Here is an 18,639-nt window from a genome sequence, read left to right as displayed (position 1 = left end):
TTGTTGTGTTGTTAGTAGCAACAAGTGCTTAAATGTTTACGGTTTATTTATTTTCCCTTTAAGGCCAGTTGTTGCCTTTTTGGTTAAAGCTGCACTCGGAAAACTAGCAGCTTCAAAAGGGGACACGGGTTCAGCTATTTTAAATGTTTGAACTTCAACACCCAGGAATCTAATGACGTGAGACTTTGGCTCGCAACATAAAAAATACTGACATGTCACTGTCAAACACAGCAGCTTTCAAGGGCTCTAGTAATATTTAAAGCACCGCACAAAAAATCTGCTGTGGTCTTTAATTTGATTTAAGCAAATACAAAAACGCACAGAACAGTCAGGGACGGCACATTCTGCTTAACAGCTGAAAATTTATCGCATATAAAGATTCTGTTAATATACACACACACACTATTCCTTTATCAACTTGTCATGTAGCTGGATTGTCTTCCGCAGTATCTTCTGTAGCTGACAAAACAGTATCTATTGTGAAAGTCATTATTTTAACCTTTTTATGGCCTTGTATTTAGACACTGGAATGAATATGCTTGTCCATAAAGATGGGCAATGTGACAATATACTGTTTTTACGGTGGTGTTCACTCCTTAAAGATCGCTGGGTTTATTGGCTAGAAAATGTTGAGCAGCGTTACTTTCTATCCGCAGGGTTAGCAAACTTGCACGCGTAACCAACGTCCCAATCGATCGTCTGGGAAATCCGTCACGATACACTTTAATACCATGACAAAATTACTAACATGTGCACCACTGGTGGTGGCAGAGTCATCCTATATTCTGCTTTTTTTCTAACGTAGCTTCTGATAAGAAGACTTTCTGAAGTTGGGAACCCCTTTACATTCGCAGGCTTTTTCCACGCCGGGTTTTTGATCTCGTCATCTGTGAAGGCCGTAACTCTCGTCTCTGGTTCATTTCTAGAGTTTGGGAGACATGTGAACTCATTCCCGGGCGTCTATGAATTTTATTTAAAACACATTGCCCAAGCTTTCGGAGCCTCTTGCAGGTCACACGAGAATAACGATCCAATCCCACGGATGCCTATTTTGCATCATTTTACAAATGAGTTCTCTGTAGAAAGTTCCACTTTATTCAGAAAAGACTGATTTTGGGAACACTTAACTGTCTAGTCTTAAAATCTATCTTTTTGTTTCTTTGCTGAGAGGTGGGGGGATGTCTGGAGTACTTGGGAAGCAATGCGTCCACGTAACAGCATCAGCAAAGGGGCACAAATCCCTCAGTCCAGTGGCAACAGCCAATCAAGGGTCTGGGACCGGGATTTCAGAGCCTTGCGTAAACGTAACCTGACAGCTTCCCAACAGACAAACACACACTGTTTTGGAGGGTGAGGTAAGTAGCAACTGAAAAGAAAGGAGAGGAAAAAAAGAAAAAAAAAAAAAAAAGTTTGTCGACTTTGATATGAAATCGAGACAGCCGGTTTCACTTCAGCGCGAGCTGGGGAGAGAAGAGCGCTTTCAGCACTTTGGCAGACGGGCTGCGGGATCATATCCTCAACAAAATGCCAGCTATGCACAAACACACGGACAAATATACAAAAAAAAAAAAAAAGACGGGCGCACAATGTGTACGGTAGGCGTAGGTGGGTTGAACCGGGTGCTTACACACAACGGGGGGAAAAGCCTACTACTAGACTAACACGCCCTGCATACCGATGTGGCTATGTGTACGTGAGCCTCGCCAGACCAGACAAATGTGCCAATAGTTAATGACAGAGTTCAACTGCATATGATTATAAGATAAAAAAAAAAAAAAAGGTTTCAGCAAACTGGCAACAAGATATTTAGATCTTGTTCCCCCTTCACACATGCACGCTGAGTAGTACTGCTACGGTTTTGCTGGCCATGGACATGAGAACCGTTTTTACTGCCATGAAATATCATAAATCACAACTACACATCATTTTGAAATAAGACAGAATAAAGGAGATTTTTGGCTGAGAGCTATGATAAGCATGAATTTACAGCAGTTCAGGACTTGGCCATCCTTCTTGTTCCGTGGGATTACGATGGGATGATGACTCTAAAGCACATGTCTGTTAAACGTATTTGAACCACATTGTCGGGCTTACTGCTGATTGAGGATTTATCGCGACGGTCAGAGCCGCTAACAGGTGAAGACGGGCCCTCATCTCTTCTTCTGGCTGTTATTTCACCAGGAAAAAATCGACCGACCGCAAAGGCTCCTTCTTGGTAAAGCCTCGCGCTCACGCTATTACCCACGTACAACCCCCCGAGAGAGGATTTGAACAATTCGCAATGCTCCATGTGTTCCAGACGTTATTTTATGATGAAGTGCTAGGAATCCTCGAGAGGATCTTTTTTTGCTGCGCCCACTTTCTCTCAACCTGCCCAGTCTGCTCCTGCTATCATTTTTTCCCCCTACATTTCCTGAAATAACTCAGCGTTGCTTTTGAGAAACGTGGACAAGGAGGAAACAAGAGCATTGTGGCCACAGAGGCTTATCTTTGTGGAGATGCTGGCACGCCTGCCTTTGGTTGGTTTAAGTTCTGACGTTTAAACGGGAGCAAAAATAAGTGAGTCACAACTAAAGGGCTTGGATTTCTAGAGGCAGACAACCAAAACTGATCCTTTAAAAGTCATTAACGGGAGCATCTTCAAAACCTTTAGCATTTTGAGAGTGTACAATGAAGAAATGCCTGTTTGATGAACCCAGATGGCTTCTCAGATTGGTTCATATTAATGGGGCTAAGTATTGAACCTGAGTGCTTTTAATGGACTCGATTTCATTTTAATTATTATTTATGCCACATTCTTGTAGAGAGGGTCTTAAATTTGTTGAGCAGGTGGTGGTGCTAAATCAAGCGGCGTGATAATAGCAAGATGCTTAAAAGTTTTTTGAAATACACCAAGTGTAGAGTTAATAAACAATGACCCTATGGTTTCTCTTTGCTGTATGTGGTCTAGGTTTTACCTTTAGGATTTTGTACAGGCTCTGATCTCTAGTCTGTTTGGCACATCCTTTACATTTAATAGAAATATATGAACCAGGTATTGATCTCAAACTGTCAAACAAAAAATAAGAAAAAAACATGAATAAATGTGGTTTGTAGAAACTGCAAACAGAAATGAATCAGCTATCATGTTAACAGGGAAGTTATGACGATACTATGAGGTTGATAAATGTAAAACCAATTAGTATTTCAAAGACAAAGCACAAATTAGCCAGAGGAGGAACATTAAATGCTGCAATTTGATGTGTTGCTTAAAAGATGCTTATTTCCTTCTTTGTTGTCAGTTATCTTATGACTCTTTCGGTCGATCTTGTGATTGTGGGCAAGCCCCTTTAGGAACCACTGCCCTTTGTCCTAGATTTGAACTATTAAACTTCTTGGTCACATGTCTGCTCCTGCCTCCAGGCTAACCCTTCTGTCCTCTGGTTCTTCCTGCATCCAGCCTCATCTGCGGCAGCGATCCCCTCCGACACTCCCAGCTCTGCGGCCGAGCCAAAACGGCTGTGGAAGCAGAGAAAACGCTTCCTTGTCTGGTCTGTTTCTCAGCCTGATCACATCCAGCACATCTGAAGCTCATCAAACAGTTGTCCAAAGGCTCTTCGCTGCAACACGGAGCATGTCGGAGCTTCTATCCGCGCTCCGAGCCAAACTATGAGGTCAACTGCGCCGCGGGGAGTTCTCAGTTTGGCAGCCTCTCCTTAAACATCTCTCAAAAAACCAGATACATCTAACAACCCATGTGTGGCACGACGGAGCCAGAAGCGGAGGTTTTTGCGAGGGCCGGACAAGTGTGAAAGCTCAGGGAGGCAGTCTCTCCCGCTCTGGCAGCGCACGCTATTAAAAAAGAGCGATGACGGCTTGCCAAGGTCGATGCTTTGTTTGCTAACACAGCACATATGGAAACACCTCGGCTGACTTTTGCCAATCTCACCTTGGGCTGCAGCCAGAGCAGCATTCTGTCTGGGCCCTGAAGTTTACATACCGGCTGAGAGTAAGCCTCTCTCATGCTTGGACTTACATGCAGATACAACTGCGATAACAAACACCGAAAGCCTAAAGTGTTCCGTTAAGGAAAAGGTATTTCCTAATCAGTTCTGTTTATACGAAGCTGTCAAGTAATTCCCCTACATTAGGCTCGGACTCGGAGGAACTGCAGGACAGGGGTGTAATGATTAGATGGAGCTGCAGAGGGTTGTGAGGTGGGAAAGAATTCGCTGGTAACGATGACGGCGCTCTGCAGTGGTGGAAACGGGGGCGCACAAGGAAGAGCAGCAGAGGAAGTCGCCACGAGCAGCTGATTCACGGCACAAGCTCAGTCACCGGTCACATCACATCACCATCAACTTCCCCTTTAACCCTCGTCCACGCAGGATAGAGTTATGACTGTTTATACATTACACATCTAATGCCGCAGGAAGCTAATGAAAGAAACAGTCTCATACAATAGTAGGTCTGAATTAGGGCCGGGAGGTATATCAGTATATATATATGTAGCGTTTCTAAACACGCACAGTTACTACTGTGTCACCGAGATTTGTGGTGAAAAACGGAAAGGTCTGAAAAATGAAGCGACAGAACAAGAAGGCTTGTTCAAAAAAAAAAAAAGTGCCGTGTCAGTTGTTTGTTTGTTTTGTTTTTTAGGGTGACGACGAGACGTCCCCAATTTCTGGGGACAGTTCCTGTTTTGTCCCCAAGATTAGTTTTTTATGAATGACAAAAAAAAATGTTGCGCGCAGACTACAACTATTACGGTAGCCTGTCGCGCTGCTATTGACGTTACAGACGCAGCAGTATAAATAAGTTTAAATATCAATAAATATGTCAAAATAATTGACCCTGTTTCTTCATTTCATCTTAATAACATTTATTTTTATTTATTTATTTTATCTCCGAGCTGTTAATGTCCCTGGATTTCTACATCAGTGCTAACACGGGGACAATACAAACCTGTTTTACCTGTGGTGTGGGATTATGCTACAATATTTACTCATCATCACAGTAAAATAGTCCATCTTTATCCAATCAACTGCATTAATTCCTCTCTTAACCAGTAGGAAATGTTGTGAACACGTGATAACGTCAGAATTTACATTTTTTCGTCATAACCACCCAGCCCTAGTTTGAATTAATATGGGCAGCTCTAGCACACAGAGTCAGTCGATTTTGTCTTCTGTTGACCATAATAAATACCATAGACATTGAACATCTCGGGTTTGTGAGCAATGACATAAACATAAACTACTTTTTGGTTTGTCGGTGGAACATTTTGTCAAACATCTGCTTTTTATGTACAGAAAACACCAAATCTTTAAACTGTAGAGGATAATTAATCTAGCAATAAAACTCATCTCGCTTAACTAATCAATCATTAAGTAAACACGACCAATCAGAAAATATTCGTCAATAAATTCAATTCTGACAGAGAAAATAAAGAGAACTTGTTTTTACTTTGAGAATAAATAGTTCTTTATAAATGGTGCATTCATGAAACTGGTCTGAGTCTTCGTGACCATGATTATTTTCTGCTTCTTGTGTCTGTGAACAAAGAGAAGCGACTCTTTGATTTCCGACTATCGTGCAGACAAAACGGGGATTTGAAAAGGTCAGTGACTCACCAGATTAACAAAAAAAATAATATACTAATCATTATCTGCTCCATCCGAATAAAAGCCACTAGACGTTCTTTGAAGGAAGACATTTCGAATCCATCCAACATTTACCAGACGCTTGCTAAATTCAGTGTTTCCAATACCAAAGCTATGCCTTTTAACATTTAACATTTCAACAACCGCTGTCCCGAGGCAAGGGACCACACAAAGATCTGACCGCACACACGCGCATCGCTATAATCGGTGGAAAGAAAGAAAGACGTCGGCAGAGTATGTGTAAATATCCAACGGTGAAAAATGAAAATATAAGCTAACAGTGGGTGAGACCACCAGGAGAGAGACCAAGATACGCAGCACGGAGGGTGATCAGCAGGAAACACAAGGAGCTCACAAACACAGACATACAGTATAAGGCTTCATTTCCTGTTTGGATGAAAGCCATTCTTCCTCGATGGTAGGTCACAAATGCGGCGCAGGGACACAACCAGAGGCAAGTGTGTGTCTGTTCTTATCGAGACACGAGCAGCAAAGTGTAATGGCGTGGAAATGTGAGGAATGAGAACTGGAGTTAAAAAAAAAATAAATAAATAACCAAAGCAGTCAAGTCAATGACACAAACTCCCAAGATCAGATAAGAATATTGTGTAACTGTAGTAACAGCATCCACGCAGCTGTGGGAACCAACCGGGAGCGTTTTGTCGACGTGCGTTTGTGCGTGCGCCAGCTGCTTTTTTCGTTTCTCCGTCACAGCGGTCACCGGGTTCAGTCCGCATGCGGGCCAGATCCAGATCTAAGCGCGAGTGATTGACGTCGCTGTAAACGTGTCTGCGCTGGAGAATGAGCGAACTGTAAAATTATTTTTTTGACAATCGCATCTATAAATCCATCGGATGCTCCATTACCACAACGAGCTCAGAGCTCAAATTTGAGAGTTTGACGCGATAAATGGACGATGTGGCGCGGCCGTTTGGGTTGCGCTGACCGGCGATGGGGAAACGCGCTCTAATCCGTTTTCTAGTTGCTCATAGTGTGAACGCAGCATGAGACTGAGTCAGTACTTCTTCCCTAACTGACATGAGTCAAAAAGTTCCACCAGACAATTAAAAAGAGTTGACTAAGAAGTGAGAGAGAGTTTGTGCGGCGCCGCAGCCACATGCGCATAAAGCATCAAGTGGTCTGTATTTACAGCTCTGTCTGCGCAGGTATTGGTGATCGTACATGCATAACCGTCTATTTTAAGGCCTCGAGTTATCACGTTAGATTTGGCCACAATGCCTCTGCTTTGTTCTTTTTATGAACTATAACTAAGAAATAGCAGTGTGATGACTTACTTACTGTCATGGTGGCTGCTCTCACCTTGATGCTTTCCGCTCTTCGGTTTTGTGAATGGGGGTTTGTTTGTAAGAATGAACACAATGAAGAAAAAAAAGAAAGAAGCAAAAATAGCTAACTGCAGCCTTATTTTATACCCAAACATTTATAGCAAAATCTAACATGAAAACAATAAGAGTAAGGCTCCAATAAACTAAATGAATTGTTAAGTTTCATGGTTGATTGACTTGCTTGTGCACTTTAAATAGTTTGAAGCACCGAGCCGATGGTCGGTTTGAATCTATTCATAGTTTCCTGGGATCCCAGCTAACCCCACCTCTTTCGGTTTCCCCTTTTAAATGAGAACACAGACCGCTGCCACTCGTTGGCATGGAGACCCGTGTACCCCGATGGAGGTGCGGTGTGCACCAGCTGGTTGTGTGTTGCAGCCTTTGTGGTTTGTGCGACATCGTGGCCGCGTCACAGTCGGCCTTTGTTGCCGGTCTTAAATTAATGACGGCCTCGAACCCTCCGCCTCTTTCTGAGACACCTGCTGAGAAACTACACGGCCAAGACAAATATATCCGAGCATCTGCAGAACTTATTTTGATATGTTTGTTTATAAAAGTTACCCATGTTTTCTTCATTGAGCCTCTGTAAACAGCACCCGCTCATGAAAAAGCTGCTACAAACTCAACAAATGTGACACGCTTCTCATGTGAGTGACAGAAGGTGCATTGGTTGTGACAATAGCAGACACAAAACACAACTTGTGTGTGGACACTCTACGTGAGGTTATTAAGATTTGGGGATAAAGCCTGAAATCAGCGCACGCAGAAACACACATACACCATTTTCCCGTCTCCCCCTCTCTCTCTCTTCGGGGTATCGCCGAGAGGTTCTCAATGTGAAGCCTTTTCTTCCGCCCGGTCAGACAAAGCGCTCCCTGTTCGCAGCCTCTTAGCAGCCACTTCACACGCTGCACAAGGTGGAAGCCCCCGCAAGTGACTCCGCTCTCCCCTCGGCGCCTTCGCCTCGACACTGAGCGGATAGCGAGAGGAAACAACAGCAGGGAAGGTGAGAAATAGACACCTACCCACGCACACACACACACACACAGACCTTCCGTGCATCTCCAACACATATGCATATGTTTTGGTGCTAAGTTGTAATGCAGCGAGACTCCATTGAAATCACTGCAAAATCAATAAGCAGCTCAAAATCTGAGAGCAAGTATGCACTTGGATTTTGCACAGGCTGAATCCAAAATACCAAATCCTGGTATAACATAAGTAGATACAGTTTCCACACGCATACTATTCGGTGGTGAGGTAGTGATGAGGTGATTCATCCTAGGACCACTATGAATCATTGCAGAGGGTACATTCTGGTCGTGGTGTCAACCAAGGAGCAAATGAACAGAAACTTTACCAACTCTTTCTAGATTGTTATGACTAACACACCAGACAAAGTACATGTTGTAATGCCGGGTTCAGACTGCACAGTATGGCCACTGTGTCAAATAAGACAATTATAGACGGATACATTTCTGCTGTGTTGGCATGACATGTGACATTTTTACAGTCTCCAGTACAGTCTTTCTGGATTGTATTGTCACAAAAAAAGGAGGTTCCCCAGACTAACTACTGGGTAGAAGACTGAACGAAAAAGTGGTGTAAATCACAGTGCTTATCTGGTCTTTGAAAAAGCCTTAGAAAAGTAACAAAAAAAAAAAAAAGCTACACTACACTACAGCAACAAAATTGGGCTGTAAATTGAAAAATGAGCCAATCCCCCAAGACGTAGTAAACCTAACCATGTTTACTGAACATTGGGATTACAGAGAAGAACGTGCCAACGACAATATTGCACTGCAAGTGAATTCTAAACAGTTCATTCACGTGTTTTATCACATTTGAGATGCACCTGAGGTAAAATCATTTATTTTCTCCTGTTAAAACAACACAGAGCCTTCTCCATAACGCTTCCAGCAGGAAGCTGCACTGGCCTTGAGGGCCTCTGCTAATCTTATATCCATGAGCACGGAGGGCATCCACCTCTGAGCAACACAGCAGAGAGCAATAACTCCCCGCAGCCTGCAGAGCTCACAGTCCCAGCTCTTAATTATTAAAACAGACATTACGGCTTCATTACAGCAAACACGACGCAGAGATGAAGACGTTGAGAATGAAAAGGACTTCCTTTGCTAATTCATTCATTCCCAGAGAGGATTCGTGCAAAAGACGGAGAAACGACAAAGAGCTGCGGAGCCGTGGGTTATTCTCGTAGCTATGATAATTATCAGCTGGAAGATGGGTTTGTTTAAGCTTCCCGCATGTCTGGCAGCAAAAATAAAAAGCCCAAATAAAGGGGAAACTTCTTTGCGGCGTGTCAGCTGATTTAAAGTGACACCGTTTAGTTCTTCTTGGATGCTTTGCCATGGCTACACACGGTACACAAGCTCAAATACGGTAAGGGAAGTGAGGAATTTCCCCTTTACAAGACAAGACAATGGAGACAAATGTCAAACAATGTAAACTAAGAGGAGAGTTTACCGAACGACTCTCGTAGTCGTTCTAACGCACCCCATCAAACTGTCTTGCAGAGTGTACACTTTCCCAATATAACTGAAGTGGTTGTTATGGAGACCGGCGGTGGCGTCACGGTGACCTTGGTATCGGCCGAGAGCTTTTGTCAGGATACTGACTCAAAAACCTGAAGGGGTGTAAATATTCCTCTTTTTTTTTCTTTTTTCTTTTTTGCCTTTGTCCGCTTGTCACCACCCATCTTCTATTTCTGATTTCAAACCCTCCAGCCTCCCAAGTCCTGCTTCCCTGCATCAGACAGAAAATCTGACCTTCACTGTATCCTGCAAGAATTTCTGACGCTCTCAGCAAAGCTCTGTCAGAGGAAGAAAAAAAAACAAAAAAAAACACAGAGATAGCTCGCTGAGAAAGATAAAGGAGCTGCTCCTTTTATTGCACATCCGATCGCTCCAGTTCCTCCAGTTATTTTACATGTTTAGGATTCACGCATGGACGAGATTTGTTGTTCTGCCCGTATCCTGCGACACGGCCAGAGTCTGTTTGATTTGTCTGAGCTCTTAATGCCTTCATTGGATGAGCGGCTGGATTTACCTGCACATGGTCAAAAGCTCCGTGCTTCAGAGAGGAAAAGGTCATCGCAGAAAAAACTTGATACGAGGGAGGTCAACAAGTTGTTTATCACTGTTGTCCACTATTATTAATAGCTTGTGAATTACTAAACATCTGACAAGCATAATTGGACTACCAAAATAAGTGTTTGGTTAAAATTGCTCAATCTGACATTTGTGTTGCAATGTTTCCATCAAATGAGCAACAAAAAGTGATTTTAAATGATTTTTGACAAAGCAGAAATATAGGCAAGGAAATAAATCTATAAATATATCCCTATTTGCTTCCGGGCTTCCCAACCAACTATTGGTACGGTGGTCGGTTATAGATGTTTAACATCGTGTTTGTAAGCCTCTAAAGGGAGCCAACAGCATCAATGAAATACAGACAGACAACCAGTCATTCAGCAGAGCCGCGGCCGAAACTCGGACAAGACGAATACACCCGATAAAGTGGAACCAGCGGATGCAACAGAAGGCCTCGCACTGTGTTTTAAAATAACAGAGCCTGTGTGAAAGTGAGAAGCGAAGTGGGAAATGTGGGGCACCATTCTTTGCAGCTGCATGGTCTGTGGTGCACGGATCTGTGTGTATTTTCTGACCTGAGAGATGTGGTTGATGGAGGACTCCATGCGCCGCAGCTGCGAGGCCTGGATGTCCAGCAGCTGCAGCACATTGTTGGCTAAGGCATTGATCTGGTAGGCCACGCTGGCCAGGGACTGGGTGGTGTAGGCTTTGGTCTCCTCCAGAGCTTTCCTCTTGTCCTGGGCCTGTGCAACACAAAAAAAGAAAAAAAAGATCAGAGAGAGAAGATGAGTGAAGTAATTGTTAATAACACAAAGCATTCACATCCATCTTTGAGCCCCCGTTATCCAGGTCAGGTTTGTGCTGGATTCAGGCCAATAGAACGTACAAGACATCCATTTCCCTCGTGAGTCCAATTCCACAGACTGCACAGGTCTCTCTGGGGGGGTTTTAAATGACGTTACTCATCCACCGCCATATTTGATGCTGTGAGGACAGAGTGTATATCCCGAGATGGGGAGTTGACTTTCAGTGCATTCATGTCATTTTGAGTGCTAATGTAGCAGCAAAATGCTAATAACAACGTGTTATTTCCATTGTGATCCAACCAATAAAAAAAAAAACATGGAAATTGTTGGTGTATTTGAAGCATGAAGACAACGACACTTATTTTGTAGAAGCTCAAATTAGCATGAAAAACAACCAAGTGGTTGATTTACTTTTTTAGCCTGCTTGTTAGCAAACCACCCAAAAAGATTTTAGTTCCTGTTAAGCTCGACAGTGCTACACAAAAAGTCTTTGACGCAATATTAGCTAGAACCATTAGATGTGGTTGTTGTCAGAATGTCTTGTGTACATTTTCTACGAAGAAACTAGCTAATGCAGCTTTAAGAGTTTAGGTGGGGAACATGTTTTGATACTGAAACATAACTTTTGGTGAACTATTTGGTAAACCATTAAACGTCTTTAATGCGTTTAGTAGAAGCTCAAATTAGCAACAAACACAGTGGTTATTGCTTCAATAAATTCGCTTGGTAGTTAGTTAGCAGCCTAAACGAGCATATTAGCTGGTTGCTAGCTAACTAGCCAGACGGTTCCTTCTTAAAAAGCTTCAGGGGCTAATAGTGAATAACTGTTTAAGAACGCTCCACCTTTCAAGCCTACAGACGATGAAAGACTGACGCTCAAAACATTTCTTTGAAGCATTCCTTATGCGCATTTAGTAGGAGCTCATATTAGCATCAAAAGACCAGAGTAGCTAGATTCGCTGGTTAGCTTGCTAACAACAACAACCCCAAAATAAACTTCAATGGTGGTTTAGTCTGTGCTGAGCAAAGTTACAACTCATAATGCTGTCACTAAATCTGAAGCACAAATCTAAATACAGAGGCACACGATGACTAAGACAATCTAAGCATCAACTATATTCCTCTTTGTCTTCTCTCTTTTGTTCGACAAGTTGGAAGGAAGAGCTGACAACTTTTGTCACATTCATTCTCATTCAGAGAGAAACATTCTCACAGAGCATATTATTCGGAAGCAACGACACAACGACGATAGCTACAAAGATAACCAGGCAAACTGTGGTAATGACATGATCCGGAGAGTCGCCTCAGTTCAGGTGGGCTGAGCTCCAGGCTGAGCCACCGTGTTTGATCTCTGCGGGCTCTACCCTGCACTGATCCCCCCATAAAACGGGAGTCCAAAGAGCTGTGGCCTGGAGGGGCAATGCTGGGCTTTGATAACAGGATGCTGCAAAACGAGGTAGGTGGTGGCAGCGGTGGTGGAGGAGATGATTACAAGTGGTAGAATTTAAAGGGCTAAACAGAAAAAAAAGGGAGAATTTGGCCATATGGAGACGAACGCAACTAATCCAGAAGGAAATCCGCACGGCTCAAAGCCCCCTTCCCGCAGAGCTGCTGCGCCGGTTAGCCTCCGCCGGGTGAGGAGGTGACAGCGCTGGTGGGAATCACAACAGCAAATGTGTGACACCTACTACTGACACTGCAACATGCAGCGTGGTAGATGGCGGAACAGCTGGAGAAAAGCAGATGAAGTGACTAAAAACAAACCAAAAACGGCCTCATATCCTCGGTTACTTAATTACAAGAGGAGGCATTATTTCTCCCTTGTACAAAAACCTGCTCTTCTACATTTAAACCACAGACAACGTTTCAGTGTTTTTCGAGCTAAAAGACGCATTATAATTAATCCTACGGTGCTGGATTTATTCAAAATCCCAGAAAGAACCAATGTAAAAATAATGCAGTGGGCTGTGATTTGCAATTTAAATTAACAAACAAAAAAAGTAATTTTTTTTCCAATATACTGCAGCTGTGAAGTGCATGGACAATCACCAGCATTCATGTTTCAGCTCACAAATGCTCAACTGTGATTTGTAAAGAAGCACAAGTGCTAGGATTTTTTTTTTAAAGTCATTCAGCCTAGTCATAGACATTTTCACGCTCTCCAAGCTTAAACCCAAGGACGGCATGTGATGCCGTTTGGCCCGTGCGCTTCAATGGCTACAATTCATGACGTTCAAAAGGATGTCACATCCACTGTCACACAGCGCTCCTGATATAATATAGTCCTCATTAATGTTTTTAGATTTCACACAAGCTGAAGAAAAACAATTCCATTCACTTCCGCGATGGTAGATGCGTAAAACCAGGCTTTCAAAGACAATGATTGATTTGTAATGAAAGCCCACCACTAAATGCAAAGGGTTTGACTTCTGTTAATTGCACAACGTTGATTCTTCTTCACACCCCAAGCTTAAGTCTGGGTAAACATTTTAACGCAGAAGATGAAAAACATAGCAAAAAAAGAAAAGATTGTGGTTGAAAAAATATAAAAAAGGCTTTATTTAAACATGACAAGAACTAGTTAAAAGCACATGGGCCTTCACAAAATAAACAGATACAAAAAAAAAAAAAAACAGATTCAGTGTAATGTTTTTTTTTTTCTTCTGATCCAAACTGCATTTGCTGCCAGAGATGTGATGTGAGGTCAGCAGATGTGACACTTGATTGCATGTGACACTTGAGCCTCCTGCTCTACTTTCAGCCCCCATCAACCCGTCGCTCGTCCACGCACCAGAGGCCGACCGGCCGGCCAGCCCGGCCACAAATCCTCAAACTAACCAGATTTGTTCTTCAATTACCCCGAACAATCTGCGTCTTCTTCCATATTCGGCGGAGACATTCAGAGAAACAAGAACAAGCAGTGCTCGAGATATTTGTCAGGGAGGGAACAAAGCGTCTGTGCGGCGATCGGTGCAAAATAACAACACCAGAGAGCTGAGTGCACTCTACCACGGCGGCGGGCGAGGCAGAGAATGAGGTGAGCTCCTGGAGAGCTTTAGCGCTCCTGGGCCACTTTATCTCATATTTCTGAGCTGAGTAATGACTGAGTGAAAGAGACTACGGAATATTCACGCAGTAGTAGACGGGCTGTCAGCACCTCAGCTGGGTTTAAAAAGGGAGTACAGAGGAATGCGTGGCCCTGCTTGGCAGCAATGAACTTGTAGCTGGGAGCTGAGGCAAACGAGATAATCAGACACGAATAAAATAAAAATACAGGCACAGTGTGAAAATGTCTAAGACTTAATGTTTTAATGTGTTGGAACAAGAAGGGAGTGGCTAAAAGAGTGTGTTTGTCACCCATCCAGTCTGACAAGATAACGGCCGCAGAAGTGCAGTTACGCTTTTTGAAACATTATTTTTCTTTTACTGTCAGGCTCTGCTGGCTGCGTCAAGACGCTAGGGAGGAAACGTCCAGACTTCCTCCCTCAGGACAGAAACTGTTCGGGGGTAAGAAGAGTTGTAGCTTTCCCTACACCCAAAAAAACTGAGCGCAAGCTGGAAACGGACGATGTGAGCACTCCTTCCGATCTCTGACTAACGGGAGATGTGGGAAACTGAGACGAATCATCGCAGAATCATCCAATCCTAGTTAGGAACGTGTCAAATAATCCAACCGAGGCTTCAGCAACGGAGACTCGTCTGTTCGCGTTGCGTCCGAGGTTCGATCAGGTGCTTATCGACTCCCTAACACCGCCCAACGGTCGTCACAGCCTAAGGATACACAACCTATTGACTAAATGTGTGAAGGGTCTAAAGTGTCTAATTGTGGCATGTTGCCCCCAACCCTGCTCCTGGTAAAATGCACCCAATTACCAGTGTGAAACATTGACTTTGGAAAAGCTGGATCAACAAGATAAAATGTCTAAATGAAAACTCAAGAAAGGACCAATGTAATCAAATCATCCAGACCTTTATTAACCAACGCCTGGTGAGCTCGGTTTGTGGCGGCCCCTAAGCTCCGCAACTTCTGGAGAATGTGTTGTAAGTTGAAAACTTACCAATTGGCCTAAATAAAATAAAAACATCTGATGAGCTGGACGTGGTCAGCTTAGGGGATTTCCTCCTTTACAAAAATGCTGTGAAGTAATGCAAACAATGCGGCAGCGGCAGCAGCGGCAGCCTACATCTGTTTGCAATCCATTGACGTTTTGGACAAATATAGGTCACACAGACTTGTAAATAGTTCACCAATAACTTAGTTTGTCACGGTCTCTCCGCGGTAATCAGCGCTACCTATGGAGAAAGTGTATGAAACACAGGAAGGGACTAAGGTGTCAAAACGTGGTAGTGTTCTAAAACTGTGGTAGTGTCTCTGATCACATTAGTTTTCACAGCCTTGGAGTTTGCAACAAGAATGAGCATTTGTCGGTAAAACAACACAGTACAATGTTTCTCCCGTCCAGTGGATTTGTACAGCTGACAAACACGTCTGAGTTTATGTGCTCCCACATGTCCGGAAGGGAAACGTGCTGTGCGCAAAAAAAAAAACCCTTAAGGAATGTTTGGAATTCGACAACATGTCATACGTCTTAAAACCTTCGAGTGCCGCTGAGGAGCTCTGCCACGGATTCCAAGTGTCAAGAATGAGCTGCGACGAACTAAAACAAACACAATGTAATTCCAGGGCATTTATTTATTCCGTCACGCAGCTTTTCCATCACTTGAGGTAAACTTCTCCGTGACCGGAGCGGCTCCGTGCAGAGGAAAATGAACGCGACCGGAAGGTCGTAGGGCTCACGTGGCGCACTCTGCTGCCCGTGATGTATCGACCACTTATCGCTGCAGACTGGACGGGGTGAGATAAGTGAGAAAGGAGGCAGCTGAGTGCTGGAGCTCTGCGGGTTGTTGTATTGATGAAGCTGCCTGACATTAAGCAGCTGTAAGGTGGAGCTAAATGAGGTTACGAGAAAATGACCGAGTGTTACCAAAGCTGCTTCCTGATCATTTAGTTGCTCTCGCAGTTTTGATATATCACAGGTGACTGGAGACGATGTGAAATGACGTTGCTTTCATCTCGTGCCACTGCTCTGCTGCTGCGGCTCAGCTATGTGACGACTCATTTGTTTGCATTTGAATGAGCTTTGTGAAATCTAGCAAAAGTCTGGGAAGTGAAACACCAGCCTACAAATGCGTAATATTCCCCTAAACCTCCGATCTATATTTAAGAGTCAAAGATGCATCAACGGTAACGGTAACGGTAACCCCAACCCTAACCCCAACCCTAGCCCTAGCCCCAACCCTAGCCCTAGCCCTAGCCCTAACCCTAACCCTAGCCCTAACCCTAACCCTAGCCCTAGCCCTAGCCCTAACCCTAGCCCTAACCCTAGGCAGGTTTGATATGTTTGTGGCCTAACGTAGAAAAAGCGTTAACTTGATTCAACATACATGCACATAAAATCTAACTGGACAGACATTTTTTTTTCTTACTGTAGAATTCATTTTGTGTTCATAAAGAAATGGTTTACAAACCGAAGCATGCAGCGTTAGCTCGTTTTATATAGCCTTGATGTTTAAAATATCAGTGCAGCGTTAACTAATGAACTACTTTCCGTGCTGCAAACTCTGCGCGACCTTATCACCAAAAAGAACAGGAGGTGGAGGAGGGAAAACTAAAAGCATCCCACCTTGGAAATTATAAAAAAGTGTGAGAAACCAACGAAACCCACCCGAGGAGACGAGATAGCGAAAGTGACACCGGAGCGTGTCAGGAATAAATATAACCTGCAGATGCAACAACTTCAATCCTTCCTTGAGCAAAGTCTTTATAAAAAAAAAAAAAAAAAAAAAAAAAAAAAAACTAAGAATAAATTCTGCAGTACGATATGTGAATTCATATTTCCTCTTCCTACTCCTCCACCCGGGCAGATGGAAGCTGACTGAGAGGCCATAAGGTCTACCTGACCTTGAAGGACTGCCAGCGCACAATTAAAAACTCCTTCGGTATGTCAGGGAAGACACACAAAGGGGAAGTTTGCACACGCAAGAAACTCATTAACCTTTATTCAGCGGCTTGGTAATTGGTTTGTCCAGGAAGAAGACACGTCGCTGTGACCAGCACTATGTACTTAACTGATGAACGAACAAAAGCACAGTCAGGAATCTATTATTCTCAGGATTTGAGATGATTCCCTGTTTTTTTAAACATTAACAAAAGGACGTCGGTCTTCACAATAATGTTAAAAAACCTCCTATGTTCTAACCAGACGGCAACAGATCTGCCCAAGAGTCCGGACCAAACCATCCCCGGTCGGCTGAGGGAGAGGAGTGACAGGTGGTCAGAAGGATGAATGGGTCTGGCCGGTGGGCTGAGAGCCGCCAGGCCTCTGCAAGAAAAACCAGGCCACTCCACAGCGAGAGAAAGAGAGAAAGGACAGGAAATGAGGGCTTGGTGTAACCCAGAGAGACAGAGCTATGTTTAAGCTTAAAAAAAAAAATGCAGTATTTATCACCTTCAGGCAACACTGGCCCTCTTCCAGGGGGAAAAACTCTCATGAATTCCCCAGGGACCACAGCAGAGAACAGGTACCGCAAGGTTACCTGACCAGGAACATCCGAGAGGACATCCCTCTTTCCCTTTGTGTCAAACATCTAAGCGATGGCCCTGGACCCTGTCTCCATCGATTGCAATCCACATTATTTAAGCAAGTCTGTGTTTTTCTACTCGAATGGAAATAAAGGCTTGTGTGGGCATCGTGCTGGCTCATCATCTCCTGAGCTTGCGACACTACGTCTGAGCTGGCATGACATCTTTGTTTGCCTAATCTCACTTCCATTTCCCTTTTTTTTTGTTGTTGTTGCTGTATACTACCTGCAGAGCAGAGACCAGTTACATTAAAGTAGTTCCACTGTTGCATCCTAAGATACATCTTTATAAAAAAAAAGTGTTTTAAAATCTTTAAAAACACAAGTTGCACTGTCGAACACAAGAATGACCGGTCAATTAATCCGTTGTACTTCAATCATTTATAGGAGAATAGTGCCACTTTCAGATCAGCTAAGGACGCGCTGCTTTACTGTGTCTTGTATCAGTCACTTTGGCTCTAACAATTTTTTTTCCCTTGACCACGAAATCACTAGATATACTCTATCCTCCGTTGAGGTAACAAATTGTTAGATGCAGCCCTAAAGTTATAAAATAGCAGTCTATCTATATGCCACTGGCTCGCGTTGACAAAGATCTATTCAGCGCAACTACACAGCATTTATGTTGATGTTACTTTCCTACCACCTGAATATTACCACAGACCCAACGAACCCTCAGGCCTGTAGCTCCCGTCATGTTTCAAACCTCCTTCGCACCGATCTCACTGCACCGCCTCACAAGATTTCGACGGAGGGAATGCAGGAAATGGCTTGTATTCAACATCGATCTGAGGATTTTATGAATAGATGTTGGATCTTTCAAAATGAGATGGGTTTGAATTGGAAAAATCTTCAGCCGTGTGTCAAAGGAAATATGACTCATCAGAACGGGGCCACCTTCTTCTTCTGTGGAAGAAGGTTCAGTTCTGATGCTCGCATGTAGGCGTTTTTGACAGTGACGAGGGGTCAGCGTGGACAATATGACTGGTCTAACCTTAACCTCCATACAAAAGAAAACGCGCTGTGTGTCCTGACACGAGCTACAGTAGTTCGTCTGTGGGATCGGACCACACTGGGGGATCTAGACACAGTA

The 18,639-nt window shown here is 43.6% G+C and overlaps 1 protein-coding gene across 8 annotated transcripts in view; it reads right to left on the bottom strand.

Annotated features, from left to right (window-relative positions):
- Positions 1-18,639, bottom strand: part of abi1a (abl-interactor 1a) — a 46,097-nt gene that overhangs the window by 23,053 nt on the left and 4,405 nt on the right. For all 8 annotated transcript variants that reach the window (XM_047568239.1, XM_047568241.1, XM_047568240.1 and 5 more), the window contains exon 2: positions 10,674-10,841. In XM_047568239.1, the coding sequence (XP_047424195.1) occupies positions 10,674-10,841 (168 nt within the window). The remainder of the gene's footprint in view (positions 1-10,673; positions 10,842-18,639) is intronic.

This window comes from Mugil cephalus, chromosome 18, assembly GCF_022458985.1.
Source record: "Mugil cephalus isolate CIBA_MC_2020 chromosome 18, CIBA_Mcephalus_1.1, whole genome shotgun sequence".
Lineage (NCBI taxonomy): Eukaryota > Metazoa > Chordata > Actinopteri > Mugiliformes > Mugilidae > Mugil > Mugil cephalus.
The sequence above is the reverse complement of the archived record's forward strand: the minus strand, read 5'-3'. Positions and strand labels throughout refer to the sequence as shown.